At 40.7% G+C, this 24,246-nt stretch overlaps 1 protein-coding gene across 3 annotated transcripts in view; it reads left to right on the top strand.

The window, feature by feature from the left end:
* The window catches only part of Kremen1 (kringle containing transmembrane protein 1), a 47,106-nt gene that overhangs the window by 13,484 nt on the left and 9,376 nt on the right, over positions 1–24,246 (top strand). For all 3 annotated transcript variants that reach the window (XM_048784946.1, XM_015500145.2, XM_048784945.1), the window contains exons 3-4: positions 14,866–14,990; positions 22,313–22,466. In XM_048784946.1, the coding sequence (XP_048640903.1) occupies positions 14,866–14,990; positions 22,313–22,466 (279 nt within the window). The remainder of the gene's footprint in view (positions 1–14,865; positions 14,991–22,312; positions 22,467–24,246) is intronic.

Raw genomic sequence — 24,246 nt, 5'->3', positions numbered from 1 at the left:
AGAATGTGGGCTTCAGAATCCCTTGGCTTAGGCTCAGATCATTATTCACTTAATAGCTTTAGGCAGAAGGACTCTTCTCAGAGTCTTGGTTTTCTCATCTGGTGTCCTGATTATTTTGAAGACTAAATGAATAAAATGCATGCAACCCCAAGTACAGGACCTGGCTCATACTAGGCATGAAAGTATCAGTAGGTACAGTGGTGGTTTGCTTTCCCCTGAGAATGGATTACCATTGGCATATTCCTGCCATCTGATTCCCAGAATATGTTATTGATGACCTGATTTTTCTTTTTCTTTTCTTTTTTTTTTGGGGGGGGGGGTACTGGAGATTTAACCCAGAGGTGTTTTACCACTGAGCCCCATCCCCCACCCTTTTTATGTTTTATTTTGAAACAGGGTCTTGCTAAGTTGCATAGGGCCTTGCTAAGTTGCTGAAGGCTGGCCTTGAACTCACAATCCTGCTCAGCCTCCTGAGTTGCTGGGATTACAGGCGTGAGCCATCACACCAAGCCTGATTTTACTTTTTGGCCATACCTTTTTATCCTACCGACTTGGGGCTTGATATGGTCCTTTGGCTGCTGCTTCAGTGGCCAGTTCACAGGACCTTATGTAGCATTCAACTCAGGGGACTCAAGAGCCCCCACATTTGTTGTTGTTGCTGTTTTCTTATTTTTTTTCCCCAGTACTGAGGATTGAACACTGGGTGCTCGACCACTAAGCTACATCCCCAGCCCTTTTTATATTTTAATTTTGGCACAGGGTTTTGCTAAATTACTGAGGCTGGCCTTGAACTTGATCCTCCTGCCTCAGCCTTTCAAGTAGCTGGGATTACAGGCCTGTGCCACCTCACCCGGTTTCCTATAATGCAGTATTATGATTTCAGATCCGGTATGGACTCCGTTATTATTATTATTATTTTTAAAAATATCTTTGTAGTTGTAGATGGACACAATGCCTTTATATGTTGCTGAGAATCTAACGCAGTGCCTCACGCATGCTAGGCAAGCGCTCTACCACTGAGCCACAACCCCGTCCCCAACTCCGTTACTTTTTATAACAGATGTTATTTAATCCCCCGTCCCAATATAGACTTTTTAAACCAAATGGACATTTTTCCTTGACACACAGAATGTTCTAAAGCACATTTGTAATTTAAAAAGGAAGAATCATTCAGATCCATAAGGATGACTTTACTGAGAATTTTTACACTAGCACTTGCTTGTAAGGAGCATACATAAGCATAAGAAAGAATTCCTTAATCTTCTGATGTAATTAGAATTCAGAAATCTGAGTTATAAATGTAGAATAAAATTGGGAACTAGCATCCCAACTATATGAATAAGTGTTGAATTATGAAACAGAGTGTCGAGAGTGTTCGAAGACAAGGATCTCAGTAAGGATCGTGGGAGTTGGGAGAAAGGTGATGGGGCTGGATAGGGCAGGGAGCACTAGGTTAGGGCAGGCTGACAGAGGCTTAAAGAGCATGGGATGACGCGCATGTGGACTGGGATCCAGGCTGGCCAAGTGGACTGAAAGGAACCAGATGAGACCTTGGAAGCCAGAGCTGAGAAGACAGGACTGACTTGCTGAAAGCCTTAATCTCAGAAGAGGAGCCCAGGGTCCATTTCCAGGATGGACTGAGAAAGGAAGGCTGGAGAAGAGAGGATGGGTGTAGATTCTAAACCTGGGAATAAAGGCCTGGTCCGCAATGGCAACAGTGAGATTAGACAGGAAAGGTTCAATCCAAGTCGCATTTACAGGAGACTGAACTTGATGACAAGTGGAATATATGAGGGTTGAACAACAGGAAGAGTAAAAGATGACTCTGTGTCTTCTTGCCTGGGATGTTTGTGGTGTTCCTGAAAACAAAACAGAACAAAAAACAGCCCAAGTCAACACACTGAGCTCTTCTTCTCAGCTGTATCATTCCTTTTGAACTTGGACCGAACTTTTGTCAAGTAGGGTGTTTTAGTTGTTTATTACCAAATGATAAGCCACCTCAACCCAAGTGACTTGAAGCAACAACAGTTTATCACTTCCCCCGTGTCCATGGGCTGGTGGAGTTTCAGCTTCGAGGGTCCCTGCTACTTCACCTAGGCTTGATGAGGTGGTTGCAGTGGGAGCCCTGCCAGACCTGGAGGTTCGAGATGGTTTCTTGCCTCTGCTCAGTGACCTCTCTGCAGCAGTTGTATTCAGGCTTCTCATATGGTGACTGGGTTCCCTCACAGAGGAAGCAGAAGCTGCCAGTCCTCCCAGGGCAAGAACTCAGAATTTCACAATGCAAGAAAAAGCTGTGCTTATTTCTGTATATAAGTGAGTTAATATAAGACTCAGAGGCACAAAAGTCAGGCTGCCAGAAGAACCAGAGTGACCAACAAGGAGCATTTTAGGTGTAGAGATTTATTTATTTATTTGGGTACTGGGGTTGCAACCAGAGGTGCTTTACCACTGAGCTACATTCTCAGCCCTTTTTATTTTTAAAAAATATTTATTTTTTAGTTGTAGTTGGTCACAGTATCTTTATTTTATGTATTTATTTTTATATGATGCTGAGGATCGAACCCAGGGCCTCACACATACTAGGCAAGTGCTGTATTGCTAAGCCACAACCCCAGCCCAAAGCCACAACCCCAGCCCTAGTTTTAGCCCTTTTTATTTTTTATTTTGAGACAGGGTCTTGCTAAGTTGCTTAGGGCCTGGCTAAGTTGCTGAGGCTGGCCTTGAACTTGTGACTCTCCTGCCTCAGTCTCCTGAGTTGCTGGAATTACAGGCATGTGCCATTGTGCCCAGTTTAGAAAGAAATATATAGCAGTAGGTGAGGCCATGTTGTGATAGGACTTGGACCAAGATGGCAGCTGTTGGGTGTGCAACAGATGTTGCAGACGGACAGAACAGAGTGTAGGTGCTCATGGTCACAGGCTGGAGAATATGGTGGATTCACACTGAACCCATGAATTCTGTGAATGAAGTGTTGAAAATGATTGGTCCTCTCACAGGACACCAGTGGCACCATCTCATGTGTTCTTATTCCAGAGAGGGGAGAAATGAGCTACAAAGGCACCAACCTAGGACCTCTGGGGCAGAACATGATATCAACACAGGGCTAAAGGACAAACTAAGCAGAGCTAGACAGTGTGGTGGTACATGCCTATAATTCCAGCCACCTGAGAAGCTGAGGTAGGAGGATTGTAAGGTCAAGGCCAGCCACAGCAACTTAGGCAGACTGTGTCTCAAAATAAAAAATAAAATAATCTAAGGAATGTAATTCAGTGTTAGAGCACCCCTGAGTTCATCCCCCAGTTGCAAAACACACAAAGCAGAGCTTGTGCCTGTAGTCCCAGCGACTCAGTAGGCTGAGGAAGAAGGATTGCTTGAGCCCATGAGTTTGAGGATAGTCTGGGCAACATAATGAGACTTTGTCTTGAAAATAAAATAAATAATTAAAGCACAGGAGTTATGTCTGAAGAAGAAGATTTTACTTTTAAGAAAAAAATAATAAGCCAGGCACAGTGGCACATGTCTATAATCCCAGGGGCTAGGGAGGCTGAGGCAGGAAGATTGAAAGTTCAAAGCCAGTCTCAGTAACTTATCAAGGCCCTAAGCAACTTAGCAAGACTCTGTCTCTAAATGGAAAATTTTAATCAAAGTACTGGAGATGTGGCTCAGTGGTTAATAAGCATCCCTGGGTTTACTCCCTGATACCAAAAAATAAAAATAATAATAAAAGGAGTTCTACAGAGCTAAGAAAAGTTTTCTAAAACAGAGGACAAGAACTTATTCTAGTTTCTTAAAGCAACTGTCCCAGATCCGATCAGAACACTGGAAGAGAAAGCATAGCATCTGTCAGGGGTGTTTCTTATGTGAAAGATCATTTGAATTCAATTGAGCTTTTGCCGTCTTTGGCATTCCTTCTGTTGGATGAACTCACTCAGGCTAACCTGAGCAAAAGGAATTTATTGGAAGGACATTAGGAGTAAATCACAGAACCTAAACCCTCCATCCCAAGCACCTAGGAAGGTGGCATGCCCTTCTCACCACCTCTCACTGGGCCCCATGGAATCCCTTCTCTGCCCGTCTCTTAGCTTGGCATCCATTCACCTTCCTCTTTGTATATCAGCAGGATCAATTCACTTGTCTACTCATGTGGTCCAGGCGTGAGTTTGGGATCCTCAACTCGTACTTGACAGATCCTTACAAGTCTAGTGTCTACAATTCACTGACTAGATCCCAATGCCAGCTTCCTGGGAGAAGGAGCCTGGTGGCCCCAGTGTGAGTCAACTGTGGCCAGAGGATGATGGGTCTTTTGACCTGTCCCCAGCCAGAGGCAGTCATGGGAGTGGATTTTTTGAGAAGGTAACATGATTAATAGGTGGTTCTCAGAGAAGGACTGTTGTCCCTGAAGCCCCACCCTACTCCCCCATGGTGGTGTATGCAGCATCTTCACAACAAAGCCACAGTTATATCCTAGCGTTATGGGTATTTAGCCAGCCTGCCTGGTTTCCCAGAACCTCCCTGTGAAAGTAAAAGAATAGGTCTGGGGTTGTAGTTCAGTGGCAGAGTGCTTACCTAGCACATGTGAGGCACTGGGTTCTATTCTTAGTACTGCATATAAATAAGATAAAGGTCCACTCACAACTGAAAAAAAAAAAAAAGAAAGAAAAGAAAGTGGCACATGTCTGTAATCCCAGGGCTAGGGAGGCTGAGGCAGGAATATTGAAAGTTCAAAGCCAGTCTCAGTAACTTATCGAGGCTCTAAGCAATTTAGCAACAATCCAGTTCCTGGATTAATCTGAAGGGTGGACTATCTCCCCACAGCTGCCTCTAAAATTTTACCTTGACCAAGAACTTTGAAAATTGCAAGAGAATTTTGTATAGTAGTCTGTATTTATCCATGGTTTCAATTTCTTCAGTTAATTGTGGTAAACCATGGTCCAAAAATATCAAATGAAAAATTCTAGAGCTAGGCATGGTGACACATACTTGTAGACCCAGCTACTCAGGAGGTTGAGACAGGAAGATCACTTGAGCCAAAGAGCTATAGTAGTGAGACCCTATCTCTTAAGAAAAGAGAAAAAAAAATTCTAGAAACAGTCCATAAATTTAAATTGCACTCTACTCTAAATTACATGTTGAAATCTTGTACCATCCTGCTCTGTCCCAACTGGGATGTGCATCATCTCTTTGTCTAGTGTATCCACATTGTTTCTGCTACCTGCCCATTAAATCACTTGATAGTCATCTCAGTTATCAGATTGACCGTCACAGTATCAAAGTGCTTGGGTTCAAATAGCCCTCACTTAATAATGGCTCCAAATCTCTAAAGTAGTCATGCTGGCAGTTTGGATATGCCAAGAGAATCATAAAGTGCTTCCTTTAAGTGAAAAGGTGGGGAACATTCCCAACTTAAAAAGGAAAGAAAAAAATCATATGCTAAGGTTGCTATGATCACAGTAAGGATGAATCTTCTTCTATCTGTGGAATAGCAAGTAAGGAAAAAGAAATGCATGCTAGTTTTGCTGCCGTACCTCAGACTGCCAAAGTTAAGGCCATAGTATATGATAAGCTATTAGTCAAGATGGAAAAGGCATTAAATATGTGTATGTTTGTAAAGGAGGGAAATTACAGGGTTCAGCCCTATCTGTGGTTTCAGGCATCCACTGGGGAGTCTTATTCCTTGCCGATAAGGGGGGATGACTGTACTTAATTGTCATGAGTTTTGAAGCCTCAACTATGCTAAACAAGGGGTCCATTTTGTATGTTAAGATGATTTTTTAAAAAGTGCAAGCAATGAAGCCTCTTCGGTGAAAGTAAAAATGCATGACCAGGCCACAAGGACTTTAAAGTGGCCTTGAAAGTAAGAAGGAATTTGAGAACAAATATCCTTTTTCAAATGGACTTTTCCTCCCTGTTTCTGGGAAGAACACAGGGTGGGACACAGTCTGGAAATCCAATCGGTTGACCAGTAATGCTTTTGAAGACAACATGACGTGTCTTCTCTGGCGAGACTTGGAGCCACACTTTCCAGTACGAGTCAGAGGGCAGTGGCACCCCTCAGAGGCTGATGCTGTTTTAGAGGCTCCCCTCAGGGTGCAGAGTGTTGAGGGACCCACATGTGTAAGAACTCAGCCTTGGGCTGGGGTGTGGCTCTGTGGTAGAGTGCTTCCCCAGCATGTGCCAGGCCTGGTTCCATCCCCCATCTCCCCCCACCCACCCTGGGAGGGTGGGAAGAGGGGTTAGGGGGGTGGCCACCTTGGGAATCTCAGGGAGTCACTTTCATTTAGCTTGCAGGCCGGCCCTAGAAGAAAAGAGGGAGGGAACATCAAGGAAAAAAATCCCATAGACTTTACCCTGGCCTTCCATTTCCAGCATGCATGTCCCTATACAAGTCCCTTCACACTGTTAAACTGGTCTTTGTCCAATAGGAATAATGTCCTCTCTTCTGCTTTCCCAAATAGGGCTAGTGCTTCATGTAAGATGACACATGTGAAGTGCACCGTATGTTAGACAGATGTAAGAGATTAATACTTTAGTGTCCAGAAAAACTACTTTCTGATGTGGTTGCCTTTGATTTTGTCTTTTATATCAATGCTTTTTTACTTTTTTATTACTCAGCAAGTTGTCCTTGTTTGTGTGGTAAATGATGAAACCCTTATTACGTATAATGATAGTAAACTGTTTTTATTCAGCACATACCATCCTGCCAAGCTTTGTAGTATTAACTTTTAAAAATTTATCTCGTTTCTTTTTTTTTTTTACACAAGAAACCTTTGAGGGCTGAATTCTCCTTCACTCCACTATTTATGAAACTGAGCTTAGAAAGATCATGATAGAAGGGCCAGATAAATCCTAGGGTTTGTCTCAGTGCAAAATGCCATCTGTAATTGACCAAATTATGCTGCATACCTGTCTGAGTATACCACAGCGGATTCTACCTTTAATGGATATCTATAAAGCACCAGTTTATAAAAGCACTAAATAAAATAGACCAGTAAGCAGAGGAAGGACACAGGGGGAGGGAGAAGAGGAGGGAAAGAGGAAGTCCTGGGGGCCGAAATGGAGCAAATTATATTGCATGTATGTATGATTATGTCATAATGAACTTCACTATTATGTACAACTATAATGCACTAATAAAAAATAAAATAAGCACATTAAGGGGCTAGAGTTGTGACTCAGTGGTGGAGCATACACCTTGCACGTGTGAGGCACTGGGTTTGATCCTCAGTCCAACATAAAAACAAATAAAGGTATTGTGTCCATCTACAACTAAAAACAATTTTAAAATATAAAAAAGCACATTAAAAACAAGGGGCTGGGGCTGTAGCTCAGTGGCAAAGTGCTTGCCTAGCACATGTGAGTCACTGGGTTTGATCCTTAGCACCACATAAAAAATAAATAAAATAAAGACATGATGTCCATCTACAACTGCAAAAAAATTTTAAAAACAAACAAACAAAAAAATGCTGACTGCTCCAGACACTCAATATGTTTCTCAGGCTGGTCTTGAACTCTGAGTTCAAGCGATCCTCTTGCCTCAGCTTCCCAAGTAGCTGGACTATAGGTGTGTGCTACCACACCTGGCTTATTCTTATTTTTTATACAGTTCTAATAAGCTCCATAGTTTTGTTCTAAGTCTGTGAAGCAATTAAGAAGAGAATAAGCAGGACTGGGGTTGTGGCTCAGTGGTAAGAGTACTTGCCTAGCATGTGTGAGGCATTCTTAGCACTGCATATAAATAAATAAAGATCCATCAAAAACTAATAAAAATATTTTTTAGAAAAGACAAGAATAAGCAGATTGCGGGCCTGACAGTAGTAAATTAGTAAGTAGTAGTAAGTCATTACAACTAAAAGGGGCATCTCAGAGATCTGAGGTTCCAAGCATCGTTAATAGTGACAGCAACTGTTTTGGACTAAATGTTTGTGTTTTCCCAAAATTCATATGTTGAGTCCTAATCCCTAATGTGATATTTGGACATGGGACCCTAGAAGATTATTAGGTTTAAATGAGGCCATGAGAGTAGGGCCCCCATGATGGCTTAATGTTCTTATAAAAAGAGGAAGAGCCAGGCATGGTGGTGCAAGCCTGTAATCCCAGCAATTTGGGAGGCTGAGGCAGGAGGATCACAAGTTCAAACCCAGCCTCAGCAACTCAGCGAGGCCCTAAGCAACTCAGTGAAACTCTGTCTGTACATAAAATGTAAAAAAGGGCTGTGGATGTGGCTTGGTGGTTAAGTGCCCCGGTACCAAAAAAAAAAAGGAAGAGAGACCAGAACTCTCTATCTACACCATGTGAGTACACAGCAAACCAAACGGAGTCAGCAAATAAGAAGACAAATTAACTGCTAAAGTCAGACACAAGAGCGTAAAAGGAGCACACCAGTCTGGGGCCATTTTGGTGAAAGATTTTTGATGATTTCAAGTTACCAAGAAAAATATAAAGTAAATTAAACTATGTTAAATTTTTAAAAGAAATATCTAGTACATTTTGGAAAGGTTTCATCCAACGTGATGATGATGATGATGATGATGATGATGATGATGATGATGATGATTTTAAGTTTTATAGGTAACTTTTATGGAAAGCTCATTTATCCAAAACAGTTTCTAGATAGTCAAAGAAGACAATGAGCAGGAAAGAATAAAAAACAATGAGTACTAGCTTTAGTGGATGCTGTTGTGTAGATGAGCTCAGCTTTTCACCTCCACCTTGCCCTATCACTTGCTGCTGCCTAAGAAGGACCTTTCCCACTTACCCCGTGATTTTAGCTTGTTCATTCAGCAGAGTCACAGAGCAACTGCTGTGTGACTGGGACCAGTTCAGTAGTATGTTGAAGATACAAGTTGTTCATGGTTATTTGGGGAGAGAAGCAAGTAATAGATGTTTGGAATCAAACTTAGCACAGACTGCTGTAGGACCACATGGCATGGCCTGAAACCCTCTGTTTTTTAGCGGGGTAGTGTAGGGAGGCCGTGAGGGCCACAGAACTTCAAGGGGAAAAAAAGAGAGAATAAGCAAGCTCATGATTTTCGGATTTCAGTCTTAAGACTTAAGGGGAGAATATTCTCAGCACAGGGAATAGCAAGTCCAAACATCCAGAGACCAGAGAGCAAGGTGCGTTTGGAAACTTGCAAATGCACTACAACCTGGTCGTCATACAGAATAAGAGTCAAGGGCTAGAGGGGAAGGTCATGCTGGTGGGGGGAGGCAGGGAAGCAGCACAGTGGGGCGTGGCCTTGTGTACAGTACAAGAAAGGCTGGACCTCATGGAGGTGGGGAGCAGCCAGGGAGCTGTGGGATTTGGGGCAGAACCTCATAGCTCTCCCACTACTGCTGCCTTTCCCTTCCTCTGTCACCAGTCATGCTTGCTACTTACTGTTCCTGCAAGGACAAGGTCGTGCTTGCCTCATGCTTTTGCACTTGCCATGCATTCTGCCTGGCATGTGCTGGAAAGATTATTCTGGTGCAGTGTGCTTTCTAAATGAGAGTGGGAGAGCCTAGAAATGGCGATGGAATAGGAGTCCCGGCTGTGGTCTAGGAGGGAGGAGATGCAGGTCTGCACTGAAGGAGTGGCAAGGTGAATTGTGTGAGATTTTCAGGAGGCAGACTTGACAGTGTTTGTCACGGGATGGAGGCAAGGATGGTACCTCAGGCCATTGATGTTCAAACCGATGAGCACAGCAGCAGGGTGCAGGCTGATTCCCAGCAGTCCACCCTCATGGTGTGGTGGGACCTCCCTGCCTTGTTGGAACATGAGCTGTCTGGATTTGCTCACCAAATTGTTGGGAATAAATCTTATAGATTCCAGCTGCAAACCGTAGCCTTACTGATGTCTAACTGTAACATTTATGACTATGTGCCTTAGGCTTTCTGTAAAACTAATACATAATAACATGCTTATTTGTGAGCATAATAGAATAAATGAAACAAAAATCAGAGTAAGCGACCAAAATGATGATGATCAAGTAATTCTTATTAAGAACCATTTAACGTATGGTGCAGGTTTCCATATGTAAGTTCCCTTTAACAAACTCATCGTAACTCCTATGCCCCTGAATAGAGATGCTTAACTCTTTGCAATTGTTAAAACCCTAAGACCCAGACATTCCCAAGTAGGGCCCCCACTGAACACTGGACTCCTGCCGCCTGGAGCTATTCTGTTTACATTTGCTACTATAGAGATTTGGTTTGTTTCCGAAAGATGCATTTTAACATTTGTGTGGTGAGCCACATTTGTTATATTTGAACCATGTGTGACGCAAGGGAGAAGGGTAACCACTTGGCTCAAAGGGGGAAGGGTGAGTATTTGGGTTAGCAGAGTACTTCCTGCCAATTTTAAATGAGCTGGTTTGATAGTTAAAGAAATAAAAAGTGCGTGTGTGTGTGTGTGTGTGTGTGTACATATACAAACACATACATGTGTGTATTTTTATGTACTCAAAAGAATAACATGGAGCTGGGTGTGGTGGTACATACTTGTAATCCCAGCAATTCAAGAGGCTGAGGCAGGAGAATCCCAAGTTTGAGGCCAACCTCAGCAACTTAGTGAGGCCCTAAGCAATTTAGCAAGACCCTGTCTTTAAATAAAAAATTAAAAAAGGGGGGCTGGGGATGTAGCTCAGTGGTAAAGCACCCCTGGATTAAATCCCCAGTACCACAAACAAAAAAGAAAAATAATAAATTAATGTGGAGATAAAGCTGATTAAACTGGACAGTGCTGTTTTTCAATCTTAAACATAAAGGAACAATACCATTTAAGACTCTGCATGGGTGTCACTTTGGAATTGATAATACATAACTTTCAACTGACCTTGAAGTGCTTCTAGGACCAGAGGTCATTCGTGTCTTAATCAGTTATATAAATTATGAGAAGCCAGAGAATGGGAAAGGACTTCACTAAATAGTAGAGTGATTCCAAAATTAATAACACCAATGTAAAACTAAAGTCCAGAGTGATTTGTCTATGACCCACAATGAGTTAATTCCTTCATTCAATAAACATATATTTAGTCTGTGTTATTTAGATGTACTAGTTATCTATTATTGTGTAACAAATTATCCCAAAACTTATTAACTTAAAGAAGCACACATTTATTTTCTCACATAGTCTATGAGTTACAAAATCTGGCTCTGATTTAGCTAGGCCCTCTATATCAAGGTGTCCCACTAAGCTACAGTCAATGTGTTTGCCAGAGATGAAGTCTCACCTGATAGCCCGACTGGAGAAAGACCCACTTTCCAGTTTATACAGTGGTCAGTAGAATTCAGTTCTTTGTGGACCGTTGGACTGAAAGCCTCAGTTCCATGCTGGCTGTTAGCTGAAGGCCACTCTCAGTTCCTTGCCAGATATCCTCATGGTGTATTGCTTTGTTCAGGTATAGAAACTGAGAAGGCAATAGAGTCTGCTAGCAAGACAAGTCAGTCTTCTGTAACCTATCAAAGAAGTGATAGCCATCAATGTTGCCATCTTCTGTTGGTCAGAAGCAAGTCACTGGTCCCACCCACAGTCAAGGGGAGGGGATGAACATCAGGAGGTAGGGATCCTGTCTTAGGCAGTTTAGGCTGCTTATATCGAGATACCACAGACTAGGTGGATTAGATAGTGGACATTTATTTCTCACAGTTAGAGAGGCTTGAAAGTTCAGGGTCAAGGTGTCAAATGATTCAGTGTTTGGCAAGGCCCCCTCTTCCTGGTGTGTTGACAGCCATCTTTTGCTGTTTCCATACATGGTGGAAAGAGAGAGGGCTTTGGACTTGACCTCTTCATTTAAGGGTATTTAATCCCATTGTGGGGACTCCACCCTTATGACCTCATCTAACCCAGTTTATCTCCCAAGGGCCCTTCCTGCACGGACTATCACACTGGGGAGTCAGGCTTCCACTTACACATTTTTTTTTTAAACATATTTATTTATTTTTTTAGTTATTGGCAGACACAAAATCTTTGTTGGTATGTGGTGCTGAGGATTGAACCCGGGCCGCACGCATGCCAGACGAGCGTGCTACCACTTGAGCCACATCCCCAGCCCTCCACTTACACATTTGAGGGTGGTAAAAGAGAAAAACATATTTTTCCTATGTATTCACACACTTCACTTCTGACAACAGATGTGTCTGTTTTTCCCAAATCAGCCAATTCTCCACCTCTCTAGACACTAACCAGATGTTCTATGATAAATTATAGTATATTGACCACCTAGTTAGTGCAGACCCATAAAGCTGTGTCCCCCTTCAGACCAGTCACAGGTGAGTTCCCAGGTTACCCACACTTCTGTCCAACTTTCTCTACAAATCAAGAATTTCCATGGTCTCCTCCTCAGGTTCTGTAATTTGCTATAATGGCTCATGGAATACTTACATTTATAAGTTTACTGTAAAGGATATGATAAAAGATACAGATGAACCACCAGATGAAGAGGTGCATCTGTTTGAGGTCTAGAAGGATCTTGAGTACCAGAGCTTCTGTCTCCGTGGATCCTGCCACTCTCTCGGTACCTAGGTCTTGTTCACCAACTGAGGAACTCTCTGAACCCCATCTTTCAGGGATTTTTAAGAGGCTTCATTATGCAGCCATCTGTTATAGTCAGCTTTTTTGTTGTTGTGACTTAAAGACCCACCAGAACAACTGCAGAGGAGGAAAAGTTTATTTAGGAGCTCAGTTTCAGAGGTCTGAATCCATAGAAAGCAGGCTGCATTCCTCAGGCCTCAAGGTGAGGCTGAACATATGGCAGAAGAGTGTGACAGAGAGAAGGGGCTCACGTGATGATCAGGAAGCAGAGAGAGAGACTCGTCAGATATTAATACATACCCCAAAGCCACACCCCCAATGCCCCACCTCTTCCATCCACACCCTACCTGCCTTCAGTTACCACTCAATCTCATCAGGTGATTAATTCATGATTGGGTTAAGGCTCTCACAACCCAGTCATTTCCCTTCTGAACCCTCTTGCATTTTCTCACATTTCAGCTTTTGGGGGATACCTCACATCCAAACCATAACAGCATGATTATTAGCTCCAGTCTCCCCTTCCTGGAGAAGGGGAATGGGACTGAAGGTTGCAGTCTTACCACGGCTTGGTCTTCCTACTGATCAGCCCATCCTGAGGCTGTTCAGGAGCCCACCAAGAGTTGCCTCATTAGAACAAAAGATGCTCCAATCCACCTGTGAAATTCCAAGGAATTGGGAACACTGTGGAAGGAACCAGGGGCAGAAACCAAATGCATATTTCTTATTACGTCATCAAATTTACAAACATCCAGTCCATGGCAGGATCATTGAGGTCTATCTTTAAAAGCTGTCTATCACATTTGGTACCTTTATTCTCAGATACAGCTTTTTAATTTTTTTAAAATTTGTTCTAATTAGTTACACATGACCACCTTTTAAAAAATATCACTTTTTTTTAGTTGTAGATGGACACAATACCTTTATTTTATTTATTTATTTTTATGTGGTGCTAAGGATCAAGTCCAGTGCCTCACATGTGCTAGGCAATCGCTCCACCGCTGAGCCACGACCCCAGCCCTCAGATATAGCTTTTTTACTAGACCAAACCATCTGACGTGCATTTGTGAAACACAACTTTGTGCTCACTGTGGTAGGCTGAATAATGACCCCCCCCAAAGATGTCCATGTTTTAAGTCCCCCAAGTCTGTGAATATATGACCTTACATGGCATAAGGGACTCTGCTGCTGTGTTTAAGGATTTTGCAGTGGAGAAATTATCCTGGATTATCCTGAGTCTAATATAATCATGTTGTCCTTACAACAATGAGAGGCAGAATCTGAGCTTAAGAAGGCAGTGTGACAGTGGACGTAGAGGGAGGGAAAGAAGGTGATGACGGCCCCAGAGGGGAATGGTGTAGCCATCAGCCAAAAGATAGGGGCAGCTGCTAGGTCATGGGCACGGCAAGGAACAGGTTCTCCCTTGGAGCCTCCAAGAAGGACTCAGCTCTGCTGACACCTGATTCTAGCCTGATATTACCCATCTAATACTTCTGACCCCTAACGGAAAGATAGTAAGTGTATGTTGTTATAAGCTAGTAGGTTTGTGGTAATTTTGTCCCAGCACCAGTAAAAAATGTATTCACTCACCAGACGATCTCAGGGACTCTCCCAATGGCAATTTTTTGTTGTTGTTGTTTGGTGGGGGGTTCCAGGGATTGAACTCAGGGGCACTTGGCCACTGAGCCACATCCCCACTTAGTGCCTCTCTTTTGCTGAGGCTGGCTTTGAACTCACAATCCTCCTGCCTCAGAGGCCTCCCGAGCCACTGGGATTACAGATGTGTGCCACCACACTCGGCCCTCTCAATACTGATAAGGTTTAAAAAGCATCGTAGGGCTGGAGTTGTGGCTCAATGGTAGAGCGCTTGTCTAGCATGCATGAGGCACTGGGTTGAATCCTCAACATCACATAAAAATAAATTTTAAAAGTTATCAAGTCCATCTACAACTAAAAATTAAAAAAAAAATTTTTTTAAAGGGCTGGGTTTGTGGCTCAGTGGTAGAACACTTGCCTGCACATGTGAGGTATTGGGTTCCATCCTCAGCTCCACATAAAAATAAATAAATAAAATAAAGATATTGTGTCCATCTACAACTAAAAAAAAGTATTTAAAAAAAAGCATCTTAGAGTTTGTTTAAGAATCTCATATATTCTTCAGAATAAAGCAAAAACATGGTGTTTAGCATAAAATAGAGAGGCTTCCATTTTTAAAGCTGCTGCTTGTTTATTTATACTTCAGGAGTGGAAATATTGGCTGAGATAAAAGTACCTGGCACAATTTGCTTTTTCTTCTCAGTGATTCACAGCCAGATGTTGCAAATTTTTTTCTTTTTCTTCTTCTCCCATCCCCTCTCTAGTGCCTGGAAACCTTGGCTGCTACCAGGATCATGGAAATCCACCTCCTCTAACTGGCACCAGTAAAACATCCAACAAACTTACCATACAAACCTGCATCAGTTTTTGCCGGAGTCAGAGGTATAAGGTAATGATCCTGTGGCTGTGTGACTGTAGGAAAAAATAGACAGAAGTGCATTTTGCTGAGCTAACTTGAAAATATGTACAACTTTAGCACAAAACAAAACCTGTCAAACCGTATAGCTCTACTTTTCTGCCAAGGAACAATGAAAGGAGGAATGGACTTGATTCAGGAGTGTGAGGCAGCACTTTTGTTTAGAGACTGGGAAAAGAGGAGAGGAAAATCCCCAACAGCTGCTTCCCCGTGTGACCTCTGACAGAGTTAGGTATCCGCTCATGGGTGTTATGCATGGACATCAATGGCTTCACAGAGAATCCGAGAATAATAAGACAAGGTCACGGTTTACTTCCTAGCCTGTTCACCAGTCCAGAATATTTTCTCTTCTTCCTATCTATTCCTTGATCTGAAATTCATCTCTTAATCATTGGAGTTCAATAATACTACTGTTTGTTACATCAGAAAGAGAGAAAAAGATCCATTTCCTTTCCCTCCCTTCCTCCCTCCCTCCCTTTTTTTCCAGTTCAGTCTAAAGGCCACTAAACAGGCTCAAGGGAAGAGGATAGCCTGTCAAGGTTCAGGGCCTATGTGAGGCAGGTAGCAAGGCATTTGGCTCAACCTCATCGAGTGATTGGCTGCTTGCACAGAGCTTGAGCATGTAAATGAACAAATCTAGGATAATGGGAGCCAGGTTTCTTCTTGTTCGAGAAGGGAGTTACAAATGTGGAAGTCAGGGAAACAGGAACAAAACCTATAGTTTTGGATAGGGATTGGATTAGAATAGGGCATGGTTTTTGATATATAGAGAGTGAATATAGAAAAAAAATATAAGTGTGTATATGTGTGTGTGCGTTGTGTGTGTGTGTTTATATACATCACATATAACACACAATGCGCACACACACACACACACCTATATGCTTTGTTCACTGAAGAGCCTGCAAGCAGTGACATATCAATAGCAGAGAGTACACTGAACACCTGAATTTTGGTTTCTAAATACTATTCTCCACTAAAAAGAAGCACCTTGGAGAAAATTACTGATTATAGTGTTGATTCTGAGAAAGTACAAGATGAACCTGAAACATCTTATGCAGGAAAATCAAAAGGATACAGGAGCCACTTAAAGGGGCTTCTACCAGCCAAATCTGGCATAATTTGTGCTTCTAACCAAATAATGATAGTAATAAATGTACCCCATTTTATAAATAAGAATCTGCAAACCCACACTAATGGATGAATGAATTAATGCAAGAATGAAGAAAATTATTCCTTACTAGAGAATGTAAACTAATAAATATAAAGAAATGTTGGAATTAGAAAATTCACCATTTGGCAACTGTCACACTAATAATCAACTCAGAAAACAAGTATCAAGGTATGTAAATATTCCAAATCCTTATCTACTAATGAATAAATATTTACATAGCCTCAAGAATCTACCTACAAAATACTTACTAATTATACAGGGAAAACAATTGATTTTACTAGGGAGAAAACTGGTTTATGCTATCTTACTCATGGTCAAAGTTAGTGAAACCAGTGATATCACAAAAACTAGATATTGTATCCCACCTTACAGGGCAAGAGCTGTGATGATACTTCTACCAAAAATGGTTAGAAGGAAATATCAAAACAAAGGACATTCTACAAAAATTTTGAAATCACAAGGCTCAAGAAAATACTGATAACTAATTATTCAACAAAGTTGTGTAGTTGATAAATAGACTGTGTGGCCCACAAAGCCAAAAAGATTTGTCATCTGACCTTTTATAGGAAACGTTTTCCAACTCCTGCTGTAGATCAGTGGAATCTAAGAGTCCAGAAATAGACCTGCACTAATGCGGACAATTGATTTTTGACAGAGGTGCCAAGGTAATTCAGTAGGGGAAAGGATTTTCAACAAATGCTTCTGCAGAAACACTGGGACTCTTTTTTTCCCCCCGGTACCAGGGATTAACCCCATGTATAGCCACATCCCCAGCCCTTTTTTATTTTTTATTTTAAGACAGGGTCTTGCTAAGTTGCTCAGGGCCTCGCTAAGTTGCTGAGGCTGGCTTTGAGCTTGTGATCTTCCTGCCTGTGCCTCCCAAGTGCTAGGATTACAGGTATGTGCCACCACATCCAGCTAATACTGGAACTCTTTGTGAAGAAAAATGAACCTTTATCCTTGCATAATCATAGACAAAAATTAACTTAAAATTATATGACTGAAAAAAGTCCTATGGCTTAAGAATGGATGTATAGACCAGTAGAATGGAATTGAGAGTCCAGAAATAAACCTATATGTTAATGGTCAATTGGAAAAAAAAAATTTTTTTCTGTGCTGGGGATAGAACCCACAGGCATTATGCTTACTAGGCAAACATTCTACCACTGAGCTATACCCCCAGCCCTGGTCAATTAATTTTCAACCAGAGAACTAAGATCAGTTGATGAGGAGAGAAGAGTCTTTTCAAGAAGTAGTACTTGAACAACTGGAGGTCCATATGCAAAAGAATGAGTTAGGACTCTATTGCACACATCTAAAATAGATCAAAAACCCAAATGTAACTAAAACTATAAAACTGTTATAAGGAAGCATAGGTATAAATATGCCTGACCTGGGATTAGGCAATAGTTTCTTAGTTATGATACCAAAAGTACAAGTAAGCAAAGAAAAATAGAAAAATTGGACTTCCTCAAAATTAGGGTTAAAGCTAGGGTTACTTTTTATGACACTAATAATAAAGTGAAAAAGCACTTATAGAATGAGAGAAGATATTTGCAAATCATATATCTGATGAGTCTAGTGTTCAAAATGTATAAAGAACTCTCACAATTAAAATATGAAAAGACAGTCCGGGGCTGGGGCTGGGGCTCACTGGTAGAGTGCTTGACTAGCACATGCGAGGCACTGGATTTGAGCCTCAGCACCACATAAAAAATAAATAAATAAAATAAAGGTATTGTGCCCAGCTACATACATATATATATAGAGAGAGACAGTCCAGCCAGGCCTAGTGGAACACACCTGTAATCCCAGCAACTCAGGAGGCTGAGGTAGGAGAACAGAGTTCAAGGCCAACTTGGGCAACTTAGACCCCATCTAAAAATAAGCGGGGAGGTGGGGTGCCAGGGATGTAGCTCAGTTGTAAAACACTCCTAGTTTTAATCCTTAGGACCAAAAAGGAAAAAAGACAATCCAGCTTAAAAAATGGGCATGCGCTGTGGCACACTCCTGTCATCCCAGTGGGCTCGGGAGGCTAAGGCAAGAGGATCGAGAGTTCAAAGCCAGCCTCAGCAACAGCAAGGCGCTAAGCAATTCAGTGACACCCTGTCTCTAAATAAAATAAAAAATAGGGCTGGGAGTGTAGCTCAGTGGTTGAATTCCTTTGAGTTCAATCCCTGGTACCAAAAAAAAAAAAAGGTCAGAGAACTTGAATAGATATTTCTCTATAGGAGATTTTCAGTGTCATTAGTCTTTAGGGAAATGCAAATCAAAATCACAAGAGATACACTTGATACAACTAGGTTGGCTATAATTAAGGACAATAACAAGTGTTGGTGGGTATGTGGAAAAATTAGGACCTTCATATGTTGCTGGTGGAAATGTGAAATAGTGCAGCTGCTGTGGAAAAGTCAAGCAGTTCCTCTAAAAGTTAAAGCAAAATTTTCTCATGACCCAGCAATTCTGCTTCTAGGCATATACCCAAGAGAGTTGAAGACACATGTTCACACAAAAAAAATCATACACAGATGTTGATTGTAGCATTATTCATAAAAAGATAGAAATAACCACTCAAATGTCCATCAACTGATGAATATTGGGTAAGTAAAATATGAAATATATATACAATAAAATATTACTCAGGCAGTATAAAGAAATGACATACTGATGTTTGCTACAACATGGGTGAACCTTGAAATGTTATGCTAAATGAAATAAGCCAGAGACAAAAGGCCACATTATATGAAACGTACAGAACAGGAAAACCCCTAGGGACAGAAAGTAGGTTAGTCATTGCCAGAGGGTGTGAGATGGGAGGAATCAGAACTAATTGAAATCAGTACAGGGACTCTTTGGGGTGTTAAATTTTCTGGAATTAGATAGTGATGATGGTTGAAAAACATTGAATATACTAACAACTACCTAAATGTACACTTTAAAATGGTAAATTTTATGTAATGTGAATTATATTTCAGTTTTTAAAAAGAGCTAAAACAACTAAACTGCTAGGGGAGAAAATGTAGAAAATCTTACATTGGGTTAGATAAAGATTTCTTAAATAGAAGACAGAACCACAAATAAGCAAAATTCAATAAATTGGACTTATCAATATTAACAATGGAATCTAAGAGTCCAGAAAATGGGCAAAGTTAAGAAAATGGAACACAAGCCACGGAGAAAGCAATTGCTGAATCTCTATATCTGATAAAGGACTTGTATATAGAATATATAAAGAATCTAACAACACAATAAGAAAATTCAGTTTAAAAATGGACAACATGCTTGAACAGATGTTTCATCAAAAAATGATATATGGCTAGTCAATAAACACATTTAAAAAGATGTTTAGCAACACTAGTTCTCAGGGAAATACTAAAAGAACTAAGAATTGATAAGGATGTGGAGCAAGTAGAAGTCTTATAAACTACTGGTAGGGCCAGGCACAGTGGCAGACACCTGTGAACCAAGAGGCTCAGGAGGATAAGACAGGAGGATCACAAGTACAAGGCCAGCCTCAGCAACTTAGCAAGGCCCTAAGCAACTTTGTGAGACTCCCATCTCAAAAAATCAAAAAGATGGGTTGGGGTTGTGGCTCAGTGGTAGAGCACTTGCCTAACATGTGTGAGACACTGGGTTGTATTCTCAGTTCCGCATATAAATAACTGAATAAAATAAAGGTTTATCAACATCTAAAAAAATATTTTTAAAAAATCAAAAAGGCTAGGGATGTAGCTCAGTGGTATATTGCCCCTGGGTTAAATCCCTAGTACCCCCCCGCAAAAAAAATTTAAAAAATAAACTATTGGTAGGAATGTAAAATGGTACAACCTCTTTGGAGAAAGTTTCTTATAAAGTTAAATATATACCTACCTTACTATTCAGCAGTACCACACCTGGATATTTACAATCCAAGATAAATGAAAAGCTATGTTCATAGAGACTTAATCATTAATATTAATAATAGCATTATTCATAATAATACCAACCTATAAATAACCCAAATGTCTATTAACTAATGGATAGATAGACAAATTGTGGTACTATATATCCATGCTGTGGACTACTGCTCAATGATAAAAAGAAAAAATATACCTGCCAACCTGAATAAGTCTCTAGAACATCATGCTATTGAAAGAATTTAAGCACAAAAGACTATATATTGAACAAATATATATTGGGTCCTAGATCTAAATCTAAATGTAAAACTACAAAATTTTTAGAAGAAAATCTTTTTTTTATAGAATACTTTTTAAAAAACATTATTTATTTTTGTGTGGTCCTAGGGATTGAACCCAATGCCTCATACAAGCTAGGCAATCTCTCTACCACTGAGCTACAGCTCCAGCCCCAGGAGAAAAAAAAATTAAATTTTTCTTAGTTATTTATGGACACAGTGACTTTATTTTGTTTATTTATTTTTATGTAGTGCTGAGGATCGAACCTCACATGTGCAAGGCAAGTGCTCTGCCACTGAGCCACAACCCAGCCCCAGGAGAAAATTTTTTACCTAGATTTAACCAAAAAGTTCTTAGGCATGATACTAAAAGCAAGACATGTAAGAAAAAGAACTGATAAATTTTAATTTTAACTTTATCAAAATTAAAAACTTTAGCTCTGTAAAAAATACTATTATGAGAACAAAAAGACAAACTACAACCTGGAAGAATATATTTAGAAATAATTTATAACCAGAATGTGTAAAAAAGCAAACAAACACACACTCAACAACTATTAAAACTAAGTACTGGGCTGGGGTCATGGCTCAGTGGTAGAGCACTCGCCTAGCACATGCGAGGCCCTGGGTTCGATCCTCAGCACCACATAAAAATAAATAAATAAATAAATAAATAAATAAATAAAATATTCTTTAAAAAAAACTAAGTAGTTAAAAAGCTAAACAATACAGTTTAAAAATGAACAAAACCTAGATAGATAACTTCACAAAAGAGGATATAGGGATGGCAAATAATCATATGAAAAGATACTTAATATCACTAGCCTTTAAAGTCTTCATTTGTATAATGAAGACCACAGTGAGACACCATTACACAGGTATAGAATGGCTACAATGAAATAGACAATAAAAAATGCTGACAAGGAAATGGATTTGTGCAAACAAATAATTGCATACATCATTATTGCAAATGTAAAATGGTAGTCATTCTGGAAACATTTGGCAGTTTTTTTAAAAAAAGTTAAATGTAGGGGTGGGGTTGTGGCTCAGCGGTAAAGCACTTGCCTAGCACGTCCAAGATGCTGGGTTCAAGCCTCAACACCATGTAAAAAATAAATAAAATGAAGGTATTGTGATCCAACAATCTTATTCCTACTTATTACCTTAGAGAAATGAAAACTACACAGATGTTTATAATTCTATTCAAAGTCATGAAAAACTAGAAGTAATCCAATAGATGAATTAACTATGGCAAATCTATGCATCAGACTCTGTCAGCAATAAAAAGAGTGAACTTTTGATACCTTTACCAATTTGGATGAACCTTGAACACATGCTGAGTGAGAAAAGCCAGTCTTAAAAGTGTATGGTTCTGTATGATTCCGTTTTATTACATTTTTCAAAAAAACAGAACCAATAATAGAAAACTGGTCAGTGGTTGTCAGTGATTGTGGGAGGGGAGGGGTCTTCTATAGCAATGGTACAAAGAAACTTACTGGGACGGTGCAACTGTTCTGTACTGGTGTTTGCACAAATCCATGCAAATATTGAAATGTATAGAACTGTCTACCAAAATACTACATAGTAATATAAAAGATGGAATGAAAAGTTTAACTGGGGCCTATAATGAGCTTACCTGGCACAGGGTAAACAATATGTTTAATGGTTATTATGATCAATGTTTCAAATTTATGGGATTTTCTCCACCTTAAAGCATAATTAAATACAGTAGAAATGCCAACATTCAAAAGGATACCCATTGACGGGGAGATAGGCTCCGGAGCTGGTCTAAGGTGGTGTGCAGCTTAGAGAGGGGCCAGGAGAGGTGGCAGGGGAAGGGTGGCCTGGGAAGATGAGGATGATTGCTGGGCCGACCCTGCCAGGTTCCTCTGGGTCACCTGACACCCCTGATAATACTGCCCGTGTGCTGCTTCTCTGTTGTGGCAGTTTGCTGGCATGGAGTCAGGCTATGCCTGCTTCTGTGGGAACAATCCTGATTACTGGAAGTATGGGGAGGCAGCCAGCACCGAGTGCAACAGCGTCTGCTTCGGGGATCACAGCCAGCCCTGTGGTGGTGACGGCAGGATTATCCTCTTTGACAGTAAGTATGCCCTGCACCCATCACTGTCCAAGGCACAGGAACGCTTGGACCAGGGCAGCAAACCTGCCCTCTCTTCCATGGGTACATTCGTTCACTTGTCAGTGCCATAGGCCAGGCATGCCCAGGCCCTGGGAATACAGCATGGAACATTCAGACTCAGCCCCTGCCCTCTAGAAGGGAGGACAGATAGTTGACAAGTGATCCACTACTCATGCTGAGCACTGTGAGATGGCGTGGCCCATTGTGAGCTGCTTAGAAAACCTGGAAGAGATAACCTTTCCAGTTTTACGTTACATGCCTTGGCTCACTCTGCCATGTGTCTCATGAGAAAACAGGAGCAGAGTGTATGGATTTGCTTCTTTTTTTTACCTTAAATTGAATGCAATGTTAATTCAAAGAGGGAGGATGGAAAATGGATATTAAGTGTTGATAGTGATATGGAGAAATTAGCCCCTTCTACATCACTGATGGAAATGTAAAATGATGCAGCTGCTTTAGAAAGCAGTCTGGCAGGACCTCAAAATGTGGGACATAGCCAGGAGGGCATAGTGGCACAGACCTTTAATCCCAGCAATGCAGGAGACTAAGGCAGGAGTAGCGCCAGTTCTAGGCCAGACTCAGCAACCTAGGGAAACACTGTCTCAAAATGAAATTTTTAAAATGGCTGAGGATGGAGCTGGGGTTGTAGCTCAGTTGTAGAGACTTGTCTAGCACGTGTGAAGCACTGGTTTCCATCCTCAGCACCACATAAAAATAAATAAATAAAATAAATGCATTGTGTCCATCTACAACTAAAAAAAATGCTGAGAATGTAAAAAGAAATGAAGAAAGAAAGAAAGAATGGGTTATGGGCTGGGGATGTGGCTCAAGCGGTATCGCGCTCACCTGGCATGCGCGGGGCACAAATCCTCAGCACCACATAAAATAAAGATGTTGTATCCACCGAAAACTGAAAAATAAATTTTGGAAGGTTCTCTCTCTCTCTCTGTCTCTCTCTCTCTCACATCTCTTCTCTTCTCTTCTCTTTTCTCTCTCTTTAAAAAAAAAAAAAAAGAATGGGTTACCTTATGACCCACCAATTCTATTCCTAGGCAGATCCTCTAGAGACTTGAAGACTTGAAAACATAGAATCATACAAAAAATTGTATATAAATGTTTATAGGAGTATTTTCATAATAACCAAAAAGTAGCATCAACTCAGATATTCATAAACTGATGAATGAATAAACAAAAGGCGGTATGACCACATAATAGAATATTATTCAGCCATAAAAAGAAATAAAGTACTGATATATGCCACAACATGAATGAATCTTCAAAATGTTATCCTAAATGAAAGAACCAGATGCAGAAGGCCACATACTGTATGATTCCATTTATATAAAGTATCCAGAACAGACAAATCCATGTAAACAGAAAGAAGATTTGTGGTTGCCAAGGGCTGGGAAGAAGACATGAATGGGAAATAATGAGTATAGATTTTCTTTTTTGGGTGGTGAAAATGTTCTAGAATCAGATAGAAGTAACCCCTGCACATCATATTGACTACATTAAAAACCACTGAGGGAGGCTGGGATTGTGGCTCAATGGTAGAGTGCTTGCCTGGGTGTGAGACACTGGGTTCGATTCTCAGCACAACATACAAATAAATAAATAAAATAAAGGTCTATCAACAACTAAAAAATAAAAAATAAAAAAAAAACAGAGGGGAGAGAAATAAAATAAAAACCACTAAATTACATACTTTATAAAATGATGAACCTTTTTTTTTTTTTTTTTT

Source organism: Marmota marmota, unplaced genomic scaffold, assembly GCF_001458135.2.
Source record: "Marmota marmota marmota unplaced genomic scaffold, marMar, whole genome shotgun sequence".
NCBI lineage: Eukaryota > Metazoa > Chordata > Mammalia > Rodentia > Sciuridae > Marmota > Marmota marmota.
Note: the sequence above shows the minus strand (reverse complement) of the source record. Positions and strands in the feature narration are given on the sequence as shown.